At 43.1% G+C, this 18,257-nt stretch overlaps 1 protein-coding gene across 5 annotated transcripts in view; it reads right to left on the reverse strand.

Annotated features, from left to right (window-relative positions):
* ZFAT (zinc finger and AT-hook domain containing) overlaps nt 1-18,257 on the reverse strand; it is a 235,543-nt gene that overhangs the window by 80,062 nt on the left and 137,224 nt on the right. For all 5 annotated transcript variants that reach the window (XM_055287329.2, XM_055287331.2, XM_063643562.1 and 2 more), the window contains one exon: nt 6,135-6,223. In XM_055287329.2, the coding sequence (XP_055143304.1) occupies nt 6,135-6,223 (89 nt within the window). The remainder of the gene's footprint in view (nt 1-6,134; nt 6,224-18,257) is intronic.

The raw sequence follows: 18,257 nt of genomic DNA on the forward strand, positions 1-18,257 counted from the left end.
TTTGCATGTATTCTTGCAAAGGCTTGAAAGCAAATATAAGTAAATATAAATATGGTTTTGCCTTTTTTAATCTTATTTTTTGCCCTTCCTCGTACATCTTAAAATCTTTCTATAGAAGTAGAGAGATCCCATATTCTTTCCTATAGCCACAAAGCATCATTCTGTTGTTTGTGTGCCCCATTGCCTATTTAACCCTTACCCTAATTCATGGACATTTCAGTTGTTTCTAATGGATAACCCTGCACAGTAATCATTTCATGCATCTGCAAGTATATCTGTAGGATAAAATCTTACAAGTGGTGAGTCGAAGAACGCATGCATTTGCAATTTTGACAGATTCTGCCAAACTGACCTCCACAGGATCAAAGGCACTAACACTCCCACCAGCAATGTATGAGAATGGCTGTTCCTCATAGCCTCATCAATGGAGCATGCTTGCAAACTTCTGAATGTTTACCAATCTGATAAGTGAAAAATGGTATCTTAGTGTAGTTTTACTATTTTTTTTTAATTATCAGTAAGGCTGGACAACTTGTCATATACCCAAAGTTATTCCCTTCTTTGTGATCTGTTCTTTTTATATATCCTTTGCCTATTTTTCAACTGGGTTACTGGTAGCAGTTTATTTTTAATATGAGATATTCATAAAAATAAGACAAATATTAAAGAGCTAATATCATATGAAAATAAAAAATAATTCCAGCTGTCCAGTCAATATTTTTTTCTTGGATTTTGAAAGTATTATCTTAAAATCCATTCTCAGGCTTTGATATCTAACAAATATGCTAAGAGAAATCTAGCATAGTTTCCTAGAATGAATGGGCCACTCAATCAATCTACCAAACTATCTGGGGAGGGAGGCAGAGAGATTCAAGATCAGCTAAAATGGCAGATCTCACAAACCATTTTGGCATGGGGTTGTGATGTAAGCCCTAGCAAGACTTTCCTCTCATGTTCATCTGTTTTTCTTCTCTCACTCTCTCTCTCTTTCCCTCCCTCTCTATCACTGACACCACCCGTACTAAACTCAATGTCTCTCATGACAGCGTTTTCACAGGTTTTATGAATCCCAGGAACTCAACAGATGACAACTTTCAAACTTAGTATAGAATGATATATATATATATATAAGGTTAGCACAAAGAGGATCCTCTTTAAATGAAAATGAGTGTCCCTTTTAAATGAAAAGATCAAATTTTATTTTAAAATAAACTCACTTTTGATTCGTGTGCAAGGAGAATGCCACTGAATCAGCTCTGTCATTGGGAACATTTCTATCAACAGAGTTAGGGGCCCAAATGAGCCAAATTAGAGAGAACACCACAAGGTGATTCCTGCCTCCTAACTACACTGCCTTACGTAATGATACGTGGACTTATTTATTTGGAAGAAAGCAAAGAGTTGAATAGCTAGATGGAAGGATGTGGAAGAAAGCAAAGAGTTGAATAGCTAGATGGAAGGATTTGGAAGAAAGCAAAGAGTTGAATAGCTAGATGGAAGGATGTGGAAGAAGGCAAAGAGTTGAATAGCTAGATGGAAGGATTTGGAAGAAAGCAAAGAGTTGAATAGCTAGATGGAAGGATTTGGAAGAAAGCAAAGAGTTGAATAGCTAGATGGAAGGATGTGGAAGAAGGCAAAGAGTTGAATAGCCAGATGGAAGGATTTGGAAGAAAGCAAAGAGTTGAATAGCTAGATGGAAGGATTTGGAAGAAAGCAAAGAGTCGAATAGCTAGATGGAAGGAATAAGCCTATTTCTGTTTAGAGAGTCCTGGCTCAGCAACATTCATCTTGTCTAAGTATCTTCTCTGGCACCTCTTTCAGGTTGAAAATATCAGTTCCACCCTAGGGAATGCATTTTAATTGCATCTGCAAGAAGAGAAAATAACATCTTTACTATTTGTGAATTCTCAGATGTTTGATGGGCTTCACCCAGCGTTTGATAGCTGTTTAGATTTCAGGACGACATGGAAATGCTTTTGGCATAAAGATATCCACTGTAGGCTTACTTATAACAACAGAAACTGGGAATGACCAAACTATCCAATTATGAAAGGAATGGTTACACTATGATAATCATCCTTACGCAGCCATTAAAACTAGTTTATAAATACATTTTCATAAAATGGAAAACACCTACAAAATGCTGATTTAAAAGGCAATATTAAAAATTGCATATAAGCTCTCTGGCCCTGCCTTTCACTGGGAAGGTACCCTAACAGCAAACCATCAGGCCAGCCATCTAAGCCACATTCTCCAATAGAGCTTTATCAGTGGTAAACCTAGGCACCAATTTCCATCAAAAAGAAAACAAATCTGCATTTATAATATGACCTCAACCATGTCTAAATAATATCAAAAAAATTCCATATGGAAAGGAATCAACAAGTACTTTCCAAATTGTATTTAGTGAACACATTAATTTTATTTTTGAAATAAATATACAAATAAGAAATATGTACTTTTAAAAGGCAATATAGGAATTTGCCCTGTATTTCCTGACACAAGTCATATATTGTAAATCGTACATCTACATCTAGAAAAGCAAATCGGTTTCATCTTATAAGCCAATTGCAATTGATTAATAGCATCTGTGTGAGGATGTTGAGCTCTAATCTAAGATTAGTAAAAAAGAGAGACTTGATTTCTTTGTAATGTTTGCCATTGGAATATATTTTCTGATCTTGCTGAAAATGCTCTACCACCGAGTAGATGTAAAAGGAAGAAAAGTCGGGGAGTATGGTTGCCAGAATAATGGCCCTCAAAAAAGTCCATGTCCTAATCCCCGGAACCCATAAATATGTTACCTTGCATGGCAGAAAGAAATTAAGATTGCAGGCGGTATTAAGGTTACTAATCATCTGAGCTTAAGATAAGGACATTCATTGTTGTAGGTTATCTCAGTGGGTTCAATGTAACCACCAGGTCCTTAAAGGTAGAAGAGGAGGAAGAAGAGGAGAGTCAGAGAAGGAGACATGGTGAGAGATGCCATGTTGCCTGCTGTGAAGATGAAGGGAGTGACCATGAGCCAAGGAATGCAGGTCGTCTCTAGAAGCCAGAAAGGCAAGGAAGTGGATTTTTTTTCCCAGAACCTCCAGAAAAAATGCAGCCCTGCCAACACCTTGATTTTATCTTAGTGAGATGTGTGACAGACTTCCAAACTACAGAAATGTAAGATAATCAATCTGAGCTATTTTAAGCCACCAAATTGGTGGTAATCTGTTACAGGAGCAATAGGAAATTAACACATAGAGTGGGAAGGGAAGACGACAGGGAGAGAGTGATTATCACTATTTGGATGAGGGGTTGGCATGAAGCAATTTCATTTTGCTTTGTCAGTCCCAATTAATTGAGAAACACTACCTAAATTGACATGCATTTGATGAATACCCTAAGTTGTGGGATGAGAGAAACTAAGGCTGGATTTACTGTTTCTCACTCAGGTCTGAATCTCTTTCCCATCTATAGTACCACTCAATATGGAGGAAGCCAAAATCCACAGGGAGCCCAAGGGAAACCAGCCATGACCCCAGGTCCAGCTCAGTGCAGCAGGTCCTGAGGCCCAGCACCGGACACCAACTATGTAATGGCAGAAGTTAATAATACATATGTGGGTGATTCCTTAACTGAAACCACCCCCAAATCCATTTCCTCTGCACATAAACCAGATAGTCCACAATCTTAAAAACAAACCAAAACAACAACAATAAAAACCAGTAAGGATTTCAGGGCAAAAAGGCTGTTTCAGCTAGGTCTGATTAGGGAAGGAAAATGTTTCACAGTGAAAACCAAGGAATGATTGAAAAGTCTAGTAGCAATGCTGCAAAAGCCAGGAAAATAATGAACCTCGCTGGGTCTAATTTTCTCACCTCTAAAGTCAAATTTGCCTTAGTTCTCTATTTTCTAGCACAATAATTGCACTAGTCCCCCAAAGAAGGACACCTATATGCTGTGAAATGTGAAATAAAGCTCTTAATTTTAAATATGTACACAAATATGCATAACACTAAAGACCCTTCTTGATTCAGACACTGCCACAATCCCACTAGGCGACATATGAGTCCTACCTAAGAAACTCACGGTCAGTACAGGTGGCTTTAAAAAGCAGCTATATAAGCAACACCTTTCAACATCCTTAGTTTCTCCAATTTCTCCCTTTCTGCCCCCAACAAGTAACTGAGAACATGTAGTGAGAAAAGCACAGGACTAGGAGTGAAAGGATGAAGTCCATGTTTTAGCTTCTTCACTTCCTGGATATTGAAGGCATACCAGCAGATCCCTCTGAGCCTCCCTCTGACACTCAATGTCTTCAACTACAAGAGGGGGAACCATGAAAATTCACCTCCCACGGGGCTGTTCTGAGCATAAAATTAACTTGCCAGTGGGGAAGGTCCTCGTCACCTCAGAAGTGCTGAATGCAGGTGAGTCAATAGCATCATGATGACTGAAGTCAGTGGATATAGCTATGGCAGAAAAGACTGACAGGTGATCAGTTAGCTTCTCTGAGGTTTAGAATCTTCGTATTTCAAAGACGGAAGATAATATGTACCATGAAGGAGATTCTAGATGATGAACATGCAGTTCCTGGTACAGTGCCTGCACGCAATGGATGTGCAATAAACACAAGCTAGCAGTGTGCTGGTGTAGGGTCGCCCAGCTCCCCAGTGCTTTCTTTCTGTGTCCTGACCAAAAGTCAGGGTGCCTTGACTGTTCTGTGAGCCAGCCAGCTGCAGGATTTCCCAGTAGGCTCGAACCAGAACTGAAGCCTCGAACATTCTCAGGCATCAATAAAAATATCTAGGTTGTTCATAGTGAAACCCTGTCTCTACTAAAAATACAAAAATTAGCTGGGCATGGCAGCGGGCTACCTGAGACCTCCTGTAGTCCCAGCCACTTGGGAGGCTGAAGCAGGGGAATCGTTTGAAACCAGGAGACAGAGGTTGCAGTGAGCCAAGATCGTGCCACTGCATTCCTGCCTGGGCAACAGAGGAGTGAGACTCCTTCTCAAAAAAAAAAAAAAAGAGGAGTATCTAGATTGTTGCCCAAAACACCACTGAAAGAAACTAGCCTTGGCCCTGAGCCAAATTCCGTTAACGCTCATACAACTCCATACCCTGACCACCTCGCTGTGGACATATCCAAGTAGAACACCCCACGCCCTGTCCCCTTGCTGTCTGTGGCAAGGACTTAGTAATTGCTTTAAACAAATCACCCCAGTGTTTAGTGCTTCTTTCTTTGGAATCCCAACAGGCCCTATATCAGGATGGTTTGGGGCACTGCCTGGTAGGAACTCCACTGCCACCACTTTTGGGGTGATTCCAGCTGCAAGTCCAGTGGGACAAAACAGATGCCCTGCAGTCCCTCCCATGTTCTATGATTCTCTGGGATGTAATGGTAGACACAATTTCAAAAATCATTTTAGAGCAACAAGTTTACAAATCTTGATGATTCATTTCCATGTGTGCCACGTGTGTCATGTTGCTGTGCCAGCAACAGCAGTAATTTTAAGGGTCAAGTTTCCCCAAGTGCTGAGCAGAACTTTTTACTGAACACATTCCTGCACCCTAGTTATTGTTGTCAATAATTGCATCATAAGCAGTGGCTAAGCAAGCATTATCACCTACACTGAAGAAACACCAATTAGAGGCATTAAAAGAATATGAAGGGCCACCATCTCCTGAGCCTCTGCAACATGCTGGGCACTGTGGTGGACACTCCTGAACACAGTCTCCAGTATTTACAACTGCTTGCCGGGTGGGCTTCATCACACCTGCTTTATCAGGTGACTCACCTGCGGCAATCCAGGATCTGAAAGCAAAGATAAGTGTCCCTAAAGACTGCAAGCCTTCCTCTAAATCACTCCAGTGCTTTTATGCAAAGATTGTGCCTTTTCTTCTGTCTGCATCCTCTTACACATCTTTGACTTGGTTTCCAAATTACAGAGAAATGCTATGCTTCTGGAACGAGAGAGCACAAATAAGCTGCACTGTGCCTCAGACTCCATGTGTACCAGCTAAGGGGGCCCCAAAGCGAAGGTAAAACCAACAAATAATGAAAGAATGCTCTCTCCATCTTCACTTTGAAAAGCAACGCCTTTCCTGCCTGAACATCTGCCTCCTTCTCCAGAGCCCTCTTACCTTGAAGGAGACATGCTGTTCCATGTGCCGCAGCAGCTGTGGCTTCTGGGCCGCTGTGTAGTCACACACCGTGCACTTAAACTGCTTCCCTGGAAAGAAGCGGAGGACAAGGTGAGCGTCGCCAGGCCAACAGCTCCCACTGTGAATGAAGTGCCAGGCATGCAGCCAGCTACACAAAGGTGCTCCTCGCCATGTGAGGATCAGAATCTCAGAAGGGAACAGCGACGAGGTGCACAGGCACAATGCAGCATGCTCAGTCTTCAACAGGTGGGAGTGCAGAGGCGCTCCCCAGGGAGGGAGAGGCACAGCCAGCTCCACCTGGAGAGGCCCCATGAGCAATGACATTCGATCAGGCTCCTAAAGAAAAAGTAAGGGTGTGTCCAGCTGCCCAGAGAGAAGGGCATCGAGGGAGAGGGGTGCACACAGATGAGACTGCAGGGGAATGGACCACAGGGTGCTCAGGAAAGTGGAGCAGCTGCATCTTCCTTCCTGGAGTGGAGCAGCTGCATCTTCCTTCCTGGAGTGTGAGGTCTGCAGAAAGTCAAGAGCTGAGCCGGAGAGGTTGCTGGCCCAGAATTATCAAGGGTCTGGACCATCTCACAAGGACCTCAGACATAACCCTGAAAGTCAGGTGTGTCTGCAGGATGATGGCTAGCAAAGTGCAGGATCTGCGTTGCAGAACTCCTAACTCTGGTTGGAGTGCCAAAGACATTTTGGGGAGAATGCTAGAAAGAAAACTAGGGAAATGTAAACTACTGGTCTTAAAAAGATTAAGGTTTTAGGCCGGGCGCGGTAGCTCATGCCTGTAATCCCAGCACTTTGGGAGGCCGAGACGGGCGGATCACGAGGTCAGGAGATCGAGACAATCCTGGCTAACACAGTGAAACCGCATCTCTACTAAAAATACAAAAAAAAAAAAAAAATTAGCTGGGCATAGTGGCGGGCACCTGTAGTCCCAGCTAGTTGGGAGGCTGAGGCAGGAGAATGGCGTGAACCCGGGAGGCAGAGCTTGCAGTGAGCTGAGATCGCGCTACTGCACTCCAGCCTGGGCGACAGAGCAAGACTCCATCTCAAAAAAAAAAAAAGAAAAGATTAAGGTTTTAGCAATATTTAAACATTTAATAATGGGATATGTTAAAACAAATTAATAGATGTATGAGGTACACTACATTTTGCCTCTGATTAGCATAAATAAAACCTCAACAAGCAATAATACAAACATGTATAACCAAATGTAAATGTGGCCTACTTCATATAGCAGTAAAGAATTCAACAAGCAGCTTCTAATGGTGTAAACCTCCTCAGGGCATTACACCCACAGCCACTGTGGCTGAGTTCCCAGAAGTACTGGCTCCTCCTACAGCACTCTTGCACCTTTCCCTCTTAGACATTCCCCCTCCCCTCTATTCACTGCCAGCTCACCTGGAAACCTGTTCTCACTATGATGCCAAGCCAATGGCAGATTTTGGTCTGTATGTTACTGGATGACTCTACTGCATGTGACTCCATTAATAGTCCACACTTTGGAAATCTTCTGTTCCTTTGACTCCGCAACAATACCACCTCTCTGGGCTTCTCTATTCATTCTGAGTACCCCTGAGGCATTCCCTCTCACCAGGGCAGCTATCATTAGGCCCTGATGTTCCACAGTGTTCCAGCCCACACTCCTAACTCTAACTCTACAAGCATCCTTGCATATAACTGACCCTAACTGACCCCTTCAGACTTCTGTAAATCTTTGATGCCAAAATCAGCAGCTTCTACTCTGATCTCTTCTCTGAATCTGAGACTTGAGTATCCAACTGCCTGCTGGACCAGCCACTTAGCTGTCCCAAATGTCCTAAGCTGGACACATCTTCTTCACCAAATGGCTTCCACCTCCAGCCTTCCCAGTTTATCATCCATCTGATCACCTACATCAGATACCCAGTAGCCTTCCTCAACATCTTTTTGGCCCTAACTTACACTGACCTCATTTTTTCAGCACCTGATTTCATCTCCTAAATATTTCTCATGTCTGTCTATTTCTATTTCTAATACCTCCACACTGGTTTAGGTCCTCCTCATTTCTTTCTTAGACAACAGCAAAAGCCCCTAAGCTGGTTTCCTTGCCTTCGTAAAACCCTACCATCCATCATCCATCCACCCATCCATTCATCCATCCATCCATCCATCCATCCATCCATCCATCCATCCATCCATCCATCATCCATCCATCAACCACAATCCACCCATCTATCCACACATGCATCCTGATGCATCATCTTCTATCCAAATGATCTACAGCATAAACCATCCCACAGTCTAGCCATCAGAATCAACCAATGGCCCCAACTTCAGAGCAAAGTTGACATTCCAGAGCACAGCAGAGAAGGCCCTCCAGAATCAGAACCAACTCTCCCCAACCCACCCCACCCCTCTCTCTGACTTTGTCTTGTGCCTGTCCCCACTGTATTTAGGCTCATAACACTGAAGTCCTTGAGTTCTCTAAACTTTCTGCCTTGCCTTTGCAATCTCAGACCCCTGAGCCTTTGCTAACATTTTCCATGCCTCAAATGCACTGTCTCGCAGCATCTGGTCATTCTTCCTGTTAATTCAGAACTCAAATTGAACACTCCAGTAATTGGGCCAAGAGGCAGCCCTCCACAGGCCCCCTACACACTGTCCACTTGCTTCAGTCCATGCCCCACCTCTACAGCCTTGTACAAGGCAGGGGCTGCCTTCAGCTGCCCGTGGGCAGGAACCACATCTTACTCATCTTGGTACCCCAGGGCACAAGTGCACACACAGACTGAATATATTCCATGCATTTCATTAAACTGAACTGAGTGAAAATTTTATACATCTTATATGAACATCACTCTCAATAACAGCAGCAAAAGGAAACAAATATTAATACCACAGTTGTATCTATTATTCCAGGTGAATGACCCCAAAATTCTAAATTTTATTAATTCTGCAAGCCCAAAGTGTAAGGAAACTTTTTCACTTGTAAGTCACACAAGTTACAATTAGAGAGCAATTAGAACTTAAAAAAAATACAGTAACATCTTCTTTCAAACATAGGGCCATACATTTCTACACAGCTCCAGTCGAATCTCAGCTAAACACACTTCTCCACTGACACATGGCTCATGTGCATACAGCATCATTATGCTGGGCAGCCTGTGCAAAATTGTGCTGTGTTCTTCACCACTAGAGTGGGGGAAGCAGAGCTGACGGAACCATTCTCTAAGTTGATAAATATTCTGTCATTCATTGTCAAACACTTGGGTCAAAGAGTAACAGATTAAGTGCTAAAAAAGAACCATAAAATGAATAAATGGAATTGCCTCGTTTGAAATCAAGAGTCAGCCTTTTATGGATGTACTTCCAAGGCTCTGCAAGAGACAAGAAAAGAAGGCAGCAGCTAAAAGCCATCCCTTACTGAAGCATCAGAGCCCTGGCAATAAATATTACCAATGTTTTCAGCAACCACTGCCAGCACCTATCAAACAGGCCTGGGAGGGCACCTGACATAATTGTTTGCTGCCTAATTAAAATAATGGGATGCAGATTCACGACTAATCATAAAAGAGCAATACTTCGAGACCATCAGGTGGCTTTCTATCGAGAGACTTCTGAGACTTACAGGCAGAGTCAACTGCAAAACCTAGTATTTACTCGAGGTGAGATTGACCTCAGAGTGCTGGGAGATGCACATCGAATGGCTGTATGTGGATGCGAATCTCCCAGAATCCCAGGGGAAGAAAAGAATGATTACAAAGAAAAGAGATTGACTGTTAAAAAGTAATTCCTTTTCCCCAAAATATACCTGGCTAGGTCTACCCACTGGACTACTAGGCATCATGAGTTGTGCTGGGGCATGACGTGCACAATCTTACCACGCACCAAGAGCCCAGGAGGCAGGCAGTGTCACCCTTTCATGGACGAGGACCTGGGATCAAGACTCTGAGTAACTTGCCAGATCATGAAGTGGTAAGTGGCAGAGCCCAGATGTGGCCCCCAGTCCGTTGACCCCAACACCCCCATTCACAGCCATATAATAATCTTTTCAGCTAATAAGGGTGTGATACAATTTCCCAAATGGAAGAAGGAATTTATACCAGCAATGGCATATCTATGCCACTAACACATAAAGTGACTGCCCATCAGAAGGTGACTGCCCATCAGAAGGTGACTGCCCATCAGAAGGTGACTACCCAACAGAAAGGACTGCCCAAGAAGAGCCAGTTGCAGGGGAACTATGTTCTCTTTCTGGCCCTGTCCTGCTCACCCTGAGTGACCCTGGGTTCTTTCTTCTATGCTACTCAGAGGCCCCATTAGAAAAATGGGGAGGTAATCCCCATCTGCTATGAGGATGGACTCAGAGACTGGGCTTGCAAGCATCTGAAAAGCAGCCCCCTGAAGGATGAGGCTGGCGGTGCCTACAGGTGACCCTGCAGTGAACCATTCAGCTGAGTGCAGTGCCCTCCAGACCTGTACCTCCCTGACACTCCCTGAGACAATCCAAATATTCAGTTCTAATTAAGCCAGCCTAAATCAACATACCTAAAACAAAAAGCATAAAAACAGAGCAAAGGAAAAGGTTTGTACAACTATATCAAAGTGTAAGTAAGCAGTTATAACAGCAGAGTTTACAGAAAACCTCCTGCTTCTCTTCCCAGCACCCTATCTGGCCTCATCTCCACCCACAGCAAAAGCCAGGAGCTTCGCAGTGGCTGCAGGGCACAGTGGTGTGTGGGTCCCTGTCACCTCTTGGAGCTCATGCACTGCCTTCACCTCTCTCCACTCCATAGACAGTCCACTCACCCACCTCCAGGCCTCTGCACTTACTGTTCCCAGAGCCCGGGGTGTCCATCCCAGATATGCTGTGTTCTGCTGCCTCATCTCCCTCAAGTCTCTGTTCAAATGTCACCTTCACACTGAGTCCTTTCAGATCATTCTGCTTAAAATCACAGTCCCTATGCCCCTTTACTGATTCATTTTTAGCACTTCTCAGCTTATATTTTCATACTGAAATGGAATCATTTCTTATTCATATTTTTATTTTCATCTCTCAGTTTTCATAATATTTTAGATGTCCTCATATTTCCATTGTAATATACCACACACTTTACTGATTTATAGTGTTTGTTATCCATCTCACTCATGAGAATTTTTGCCTCATGACAGTGGAGATTTTGGGTTTGGGCTTTGGTTGCAATCACCGAAGCAGTGCACTGATTCACCTTTGGTTGGTCTGTCTGGCACCCTTGCAGGTTGTGGGTACTTTGAGACAAGACTGCAATTTTCATGCCATGTCCTCAGTGCTTGGAGGTGACTGCATCCTGGAGGTAAGGCTAGCAGTTAATTTATAGGAGCACCCCATTCAGAAGTCTGTTCAGCCACCCTTTCTCCCCTCCCCATAATCAACATGGTCACACAAGGCATCACAAGGGCCAGTGATATGTGGTCCTACCCACCATCTCCCCATCCAAAGTCATAGGAGACTGGACCACAGTGGACAAGAGACTGTAGCTGAGCCAGGAATCGGAACTGTCCAGACATGAAGCTTGCAACTCAGGAGTGGATGGGAGTTGGGTTTTCACTCTCTGGGTGAAACAAGTAAGCAAGACAATCTGCAGGGGGTGAGAGGAGAGCACAGCGAAGAGAGACAGAGACAGGACATCAGAATGGAGTAAGGAAGCAGAGAGGACCAAAGGTGGAGGATGAAGACAATCGCCTGGCTGGCTGTGTCCATTCACTCAGCGAGCATTCACGGAGGGGCCGCTGGGTGCCAGGACCACGCCTGACCCCAGGAGATGAGAGTGGACAAGACAGCAAAGGCCCTGCCTCTGGCACTCATCACCTAAATGGACAACCAGCAAGTATTCTAACAAATAATTACCAATTGCAGCAGGCCACGAAGGACAAAGGCAAGGGGCCATGGTGGAGCAAGAGGGAGTGTGGAAGGGGTGTGGCCATGTGGCCAGGCCGTCAGGGAAGGCCTCTGTGAGGAAGTGATGTCACACTAAGATGGAAGGATGAGGAGGACCAGCCACAAGAGGAAGAGGTAAACACAGCCCTGGGAAGAAGGAACTCAAACACAAAGGCCCTGAGTCTCTGTAAGATCCCAGGTAACTGTACCATAAATGCCCGGTGGCGACCTCTGTGACCTCAAATGAGTTTCTGTCAACTGCAACCAAAATGAATTTCTGTCAACTGCAACCAAGAGTCCAAGAAGTATAGCTGTGAATGTATGACTAGGAAACACCAAGACACCAGAAAGCAGGCAAAAATAGGGCTTGACCAAACAGTGTTCTCTAGAGAGGACAGAATCAGACTTAATTAATTGAAAAAAGTCCAATGACAGCACACTCTCCTACACAGCACTATGAACCAATGCTACAAATGCTTTATGACCATTCACTCATTTAACTGTCACAATACCTGTTTGATTTTATGAGCTATCATATAAATAAAAATAATAACATGGTAAGATTTGATACCCACCCATTAAGCTAAGAAACTAGACATTTTTAGTAACAAAGTGTTAAAAATGGAAGAGTTAAGCTGGGACACTTTCTTATTTCTGATACAATTTTTTGGAAAGGAAGTTGGCAGTGCAATGCACAATTAAAACCACCAAAACAAAATAGCCATCCCGCTCCTGTAAATGTGTCCTAAGGAGTTAATTCAAAAGAAGAAAAAGTTTATATGCAAGAAAGAAGCCCCTGCCACATAAGTTAAAATAATAGGAGGAAAAATGAAAATAACACATTGTCCAGAAACAAGGGAATGGTTATATAACTCGTGGATCACCTTAGTGCATCATACAACTCTTAAACTTGTTATTAATGAACTGCACAGCAACGAAGAATTATTATAATATTAATTTCAAGGCTATAAGAATGATATCCTTTCATTACGACTATACAGCCATTCCATATAAGCATGAATAAAGATTTTTAAAGAATCGTTTATTTGTTAGGTGATAGAATTGTGGGCATACTTATAGGAAGCGGTTGGATTTTTATGAACATTGTTTTCGTGTTGTCTGCGCTTTAACGGAAAAGCATTTCAGATAATTAGCACCCATCTCTGAAAGGCTGAGATGTTTCATCTGCTACTGCACACAAACCAGAAGACAGATATTTCAACGCAGAACCATAAAATGATACCAATGGCTTCTGAACCTGAAAGTTCACTGTCTTAAAAAACAGCACCCCAGCCTTGATTGGCTGTGCATTGACTTACGGGTGCTCTTTCTGACCAAGCATCTTTCTCCCTCTTCTTCACGAAAAAGAGCCAGTGGCCTAATTTTGCGAATAATCTCAGGAATAGTCACTTCTTCTCCTCTGGGGCAGGATTTAATTTCTGTAAACAGTCAAATGTCATTCTGAGCCACGTCTTGTAAATCAGGACAAAGCAAAGCTGAATCATACCACTTTTTGGAGAAACACTCTTGGAGAACACACACTCCTAGCTGACTGCAAAAATATTGCCACAGTGGGGGAAAAAAAAAAAAGCTGACTGTGGGAACAAAGACTTCCTGGTCAGAAACTACAGAATTTAGAATCTCATTTCCTTATGAAATTCTTTATTTGACCCACAGGCCCAGATGGTAAAATGGTAAAACTCAAAATCATAACAACCTAGATGAATCTCACAAGCATAATATGAAAAGGAAGAAGCCAGACATAAAAGAACACATACTGTTTGAATCAACTCTATGAAGTTCAAAGACAGGGAAAAGCAAGTTACGGTGCTAGAAGTCAGGCCAGTAAGTAGTCACCTCTGGGGAGGAGAGACGGGCAATAATGTTGCGGGAGGAAGAAATTGCCAAGAGGCTGGCAGTGTGCTGTTTCTTCTCCTAGGCTGTAGTTACACAGGTGTGCCTCCTTTGTAACAATCCACTGAGCTGTACACTTCTGAACTGTGTATGTGTGCACATGTGTGTGTACATGTTACTTTAATTTAAAAAATGTAAAAAGAAAAATAACACAACAACAAAACAGGCCACCTTCCTTGGAAGGTTCTTGAGAATTGGCAACAAATTCGTTTAAGAAAGGAAAGATGTGTCGTGTAGTTCAAAGATTAACTTTGAAGACTGTATGGCGGTTTGTGGATTTATGCAGGCTGATGTTGCCGGTGGAAGGAAAGGGGTCTCATCACTGTTCCTGTCCCTGTAGTTTTCAGTTAGACATGTTTCTGAGTACCAGGCTTGCTGGAGGTTTCCACTGCAGACACTGCAGCTCTTTCTGGAAACACAGTGTTTCACTAGCAGCTCCATTTCCCTTCAAAAATGTGTGATCTGGATGAACTCTCCTTCAAAGATGGGGATGCAGGCATGAAAATGTCATTTCCATTGTTTCTGTTCATCTCTCCAAAGGTGAGGCACATCTTTGCAAAATCTCTCTCCACTTTCAAGTGTTCTCTTGGAAGGAGCCTCTTTCTTTGCCTAACCATGAGTGCCGGGACTGCATGTCCACGACTGATGAAGCAAAGCTGACCTCTGTCCTTTGGAGCGCTGCCTGGGCCTGGCAACTGGATGCTGGCTGAATTCAAGGATCACCAGACAGTGAAAACCAGCACAGGGTCTGGAGTCAGAGAATCTGAGCTCTGCTCTTTACTCCAGCCTTACCCAGGTAAAACACTACCCAGGCTATCCTGTTAGAAAGGGAAGAGGGGACTTGAAAATAGGAGAAGGAAAGAAGAAACAGGAATACTTGTTATCCTGCCTCAGGTTAGATAAAGAGATGTGATCCACCAAACCTAAGAGAGTTCGAACTTCGCTTCCTGTTGACTCTCCACATGGAAGGAGAGGGGGATGTCAATGTGATAGGTGGAGGAGCCAGCAGGGTACCTGCCTTGCTGAAGCCCCTGGGCTCAAGCAGGAAGTTATTCCCAGCTGGACATGGAAGCACAAAGGCACCCATGTCGCCCTAGACCTCTGAAGCTCGGCTGCAAGGGAGCCACACTCGGAGCTCCCATTCTCTGCTCCTGAGAAGAAAGGCAATCACTCCCTGCCTCCCGGCAGCTATGGGCAGGCCACCGTGGGATCTATGAAGCCCCAGCCTGGTGACTTGGCACTAACAGTATGTGCGGCACCTGTTGTTCCCTTTGTTTCTTACTACAGTCTCATCCGCTTGGTGACTTTCCCTGAGGATGACTCCAGCTGCTTGCTTACTTTAAATAGAGTTCTATATAAAACTAAGAAGGAATGGAATGGTAGGAAAAAAAAAAAAAAAAAACTTAAAACGTCACCTTCAGCTTTTGGCATTCGGATTCCATCAGAACACAGAGAGAGACAGCAATGAAAAATTCCTTGGGATTTAAGGCAACTTGTTTGAAGTATCTGCTAAATTAAATCATCCTTGCCAAATCAAATTTTATGTGCACCTCAAACCTGAAGGAGCTCTAAAGTACTTACAGGAAAGAATTTCTATAAATCTCAACTGTTATTAGTAATACTATTCTAGAGGCATAAAAGTAAAAATGCCTCCTCATGACTGTTTATCCAGTCTTACCGAAAAAGGTGGTATTTTACATAAGTAAATTTTCAAGAGTTTTTAGAAAATTGACTTTACCATTTTTTCAGAAAACTGACTTTTACCCTTTTCAACAGTGATACTCTTTAAATATTAACTATTGCACTGTGCCTTCCTAATAGGAGAATATTTGAAAAAAAAAGTGATTTAATCTTTCCTAATGATGTAAATTAACTGCTACAGATATCCATTCTTATACTGTGTCATTAAGAGCTACTGGTTCATGCACCAGACGAATGGGCACACGAGCTGATATCCATACTATGAACCCAATTAATCTTCCTGCAACCCCATGCTGTGGGTTGATAATGGCCCTCCCAAAGATATCCAGCTTCTAATCCCCAGAACGTATACATGCTATCATATATGGAAAGAAAAATAAAAAGGAGTTTGCAGATGTGATTAAGCTAAAGATCTTGAGCTGGGGACTAGCCTGGCCTATCCAGGTAGTCCTAGTGAAATCACAAGGGTCCTTATAAAAGGGAGGCAGGAGGCTTGAAGTCAGAGAAGGAGCGTGGTGATGGAAGCAGGGACAGAAGAGATGGGAAGATGCTGGACTGCTGGCTTTGAATATGAAGGAACGGGTCCATAAGCCACAGGATGCAGAGACAGGTTCCCCTCCAGAGTTCCTAGAAGGAATGCAGCCTGGCTGACACCTTGATTTTAGATTGCTGACCTCTAGAGCTGCAACATAATACATCTGTGTTGATCTAGGTCGCTAACTTTGTGGTAATTTGTTACAGGAGTCACAGGAAACATGTAACATCCATGTTACAAATGGGGATCACTGTTCAAGACTCTTCAGGCAAGAAGTGATTCCAGTCTGGGCCTGCCTCTGGAGCCTAGGGTTTTCCCTACTCTACCTCCCTCGCTTCTCCATGTAGCCCAGCACACAGAGGCTTGCTGCTCATGTAAGAAAAGCATCCTGCAGGAAGCATAACAGGCATTTTGCAGCAAGTGTTTTGCAAAGCACACATCTTCACAGTTCTAGCATCTGTGGTGATTTATGCAGCGGCAAATCAGAACAGAAATAGCTACAGCAATAAAAATACAGTTAAAGAAGTCTCTGCACTTTAAAGGCTGAACTTCAAGCAACTGCAGACTTTGGGCCTGATGACTCTCTGTAATTAGTACATCAGTTTTGATATAAGGAGGGATGGATTGGCATGAGACAGAGGTGGAAAGAAACCAAACGCAGCACAAAGCCACATAATGGACAGAGCACAGCACCAGGGCTAGATGAAAGTTACAGACACTATGCCAGACATTTGCAGCTGAGACCCTTCTACCTGGTGAGGTTTTAGGCGGCCAAGCCTCATTAAAAAGTTAAATCTATATATCAATCTAGGCTAATTGCTCAGTAAGCTGCGTAGTTCACTTTATAGTATGGGCCCACTTATTCCCAGTGGATCTTGTGGTTTATAAAAACCTGAGAAAAAGAGCTACATATGAACACCAACAGGGTGAACCTATTAAATGGTATTTGTGGGCCCTGAAAGTAGCCCTACCTTCTCCGGCCCATCACCCAGACTCCAGCCCAAGGATAAGCAACAGAAATCCACCATGTTCATCCAGTAGCCACACTTCCACACCTGCACCTTCACCTTTTCTCCAAGGACAAGCAGGAGGAAGGACAAAAGGGACAAGGATGCAGTGGAAAGACCAGTCTCACTGAAGTCTCGCAAGTTAACCTTGTAAGATCAACCCAGCTAGGTGCTCACGGACCATTTTCTATTTACTTCCTGGCTCTGTTTTTAGAAGCAAAAGGCCATGGAGCTACTTTATCCTAGAGCGGCTTTGCTTTTTAGAGGACAGGGGAGGAAAACAAAACAAAACTCCGTACTTAGATCTCCTAGAATATTTTAATTTGCAGCCATGAGATCTCTTATCATAAATTGAAGAAGGGACAGAAAAAAAGGATACTTACTCCACTCAGACCTAATTTCCATACTCAACTCTCCACTTGTCTATTACAAGAGTGCTTGAAGCCTGGATAATTCTTTTCAAATTTTACCCAAAAACTTCTTAATTAAAATGTACAGGGGCAGTTTGGATCGGGGGAGGGGAGAGACCCAAAGGAATTAGAAATAAACTCCAAAGACTTTTTTTATTTCATAATTTAAGGATTCCTGTTTGATTACATAACATAAAGGCACTGTACAGCTTAACCTTCCCCATCTGCTATGGGTGGGCAGAATCGTGTATAAACCTCCAGATAGCACATCATGTCTAGGCCTTTTTAAAGTCAAAAGTGGGGAACTACATTACAGCATGATCTTTGCATTAAATTCTTACATCCTGTTGGCATACACACAAAGGGTTTAATTGGGCCCTTTATAGATCAATTTCTCTCTTTGTACATATTGACTGGCAAACCTTTTTAACTGAAACCTTCACCCAGAATGAGCTATCTTTTCTAAGGTACAGTAATGAGTTCCTTTGGGAAACAGGAATGCCCCAGATAGGGATCTATCACTTTAAGTAAGCCAGCAAATATGAAAAATTGGACTCACAAGTAGTTAGAAGAAAGGGTAATTGTAATTACTCAATCCCTTTTTACTTCATTAAAAAATACCCAAGAAGATTCATT

This window comes from Symphalangus syndactylus, chromosome 7 (genome assembly GCF_028878055.3).
Source record: "Symphalangus syndactylus isolate Jambi chromosome 7, NHGRI_mSymSyn1-v2.1_pri, whole genome shotgun sequence".
Taxonomy (NCBI): domain Eukaryota; kingdom Metazoa; phylum Chordata; class Mammalia; order Primates; family Hylobatidae; genus Symphalangus; species Symphalangus syndactylus.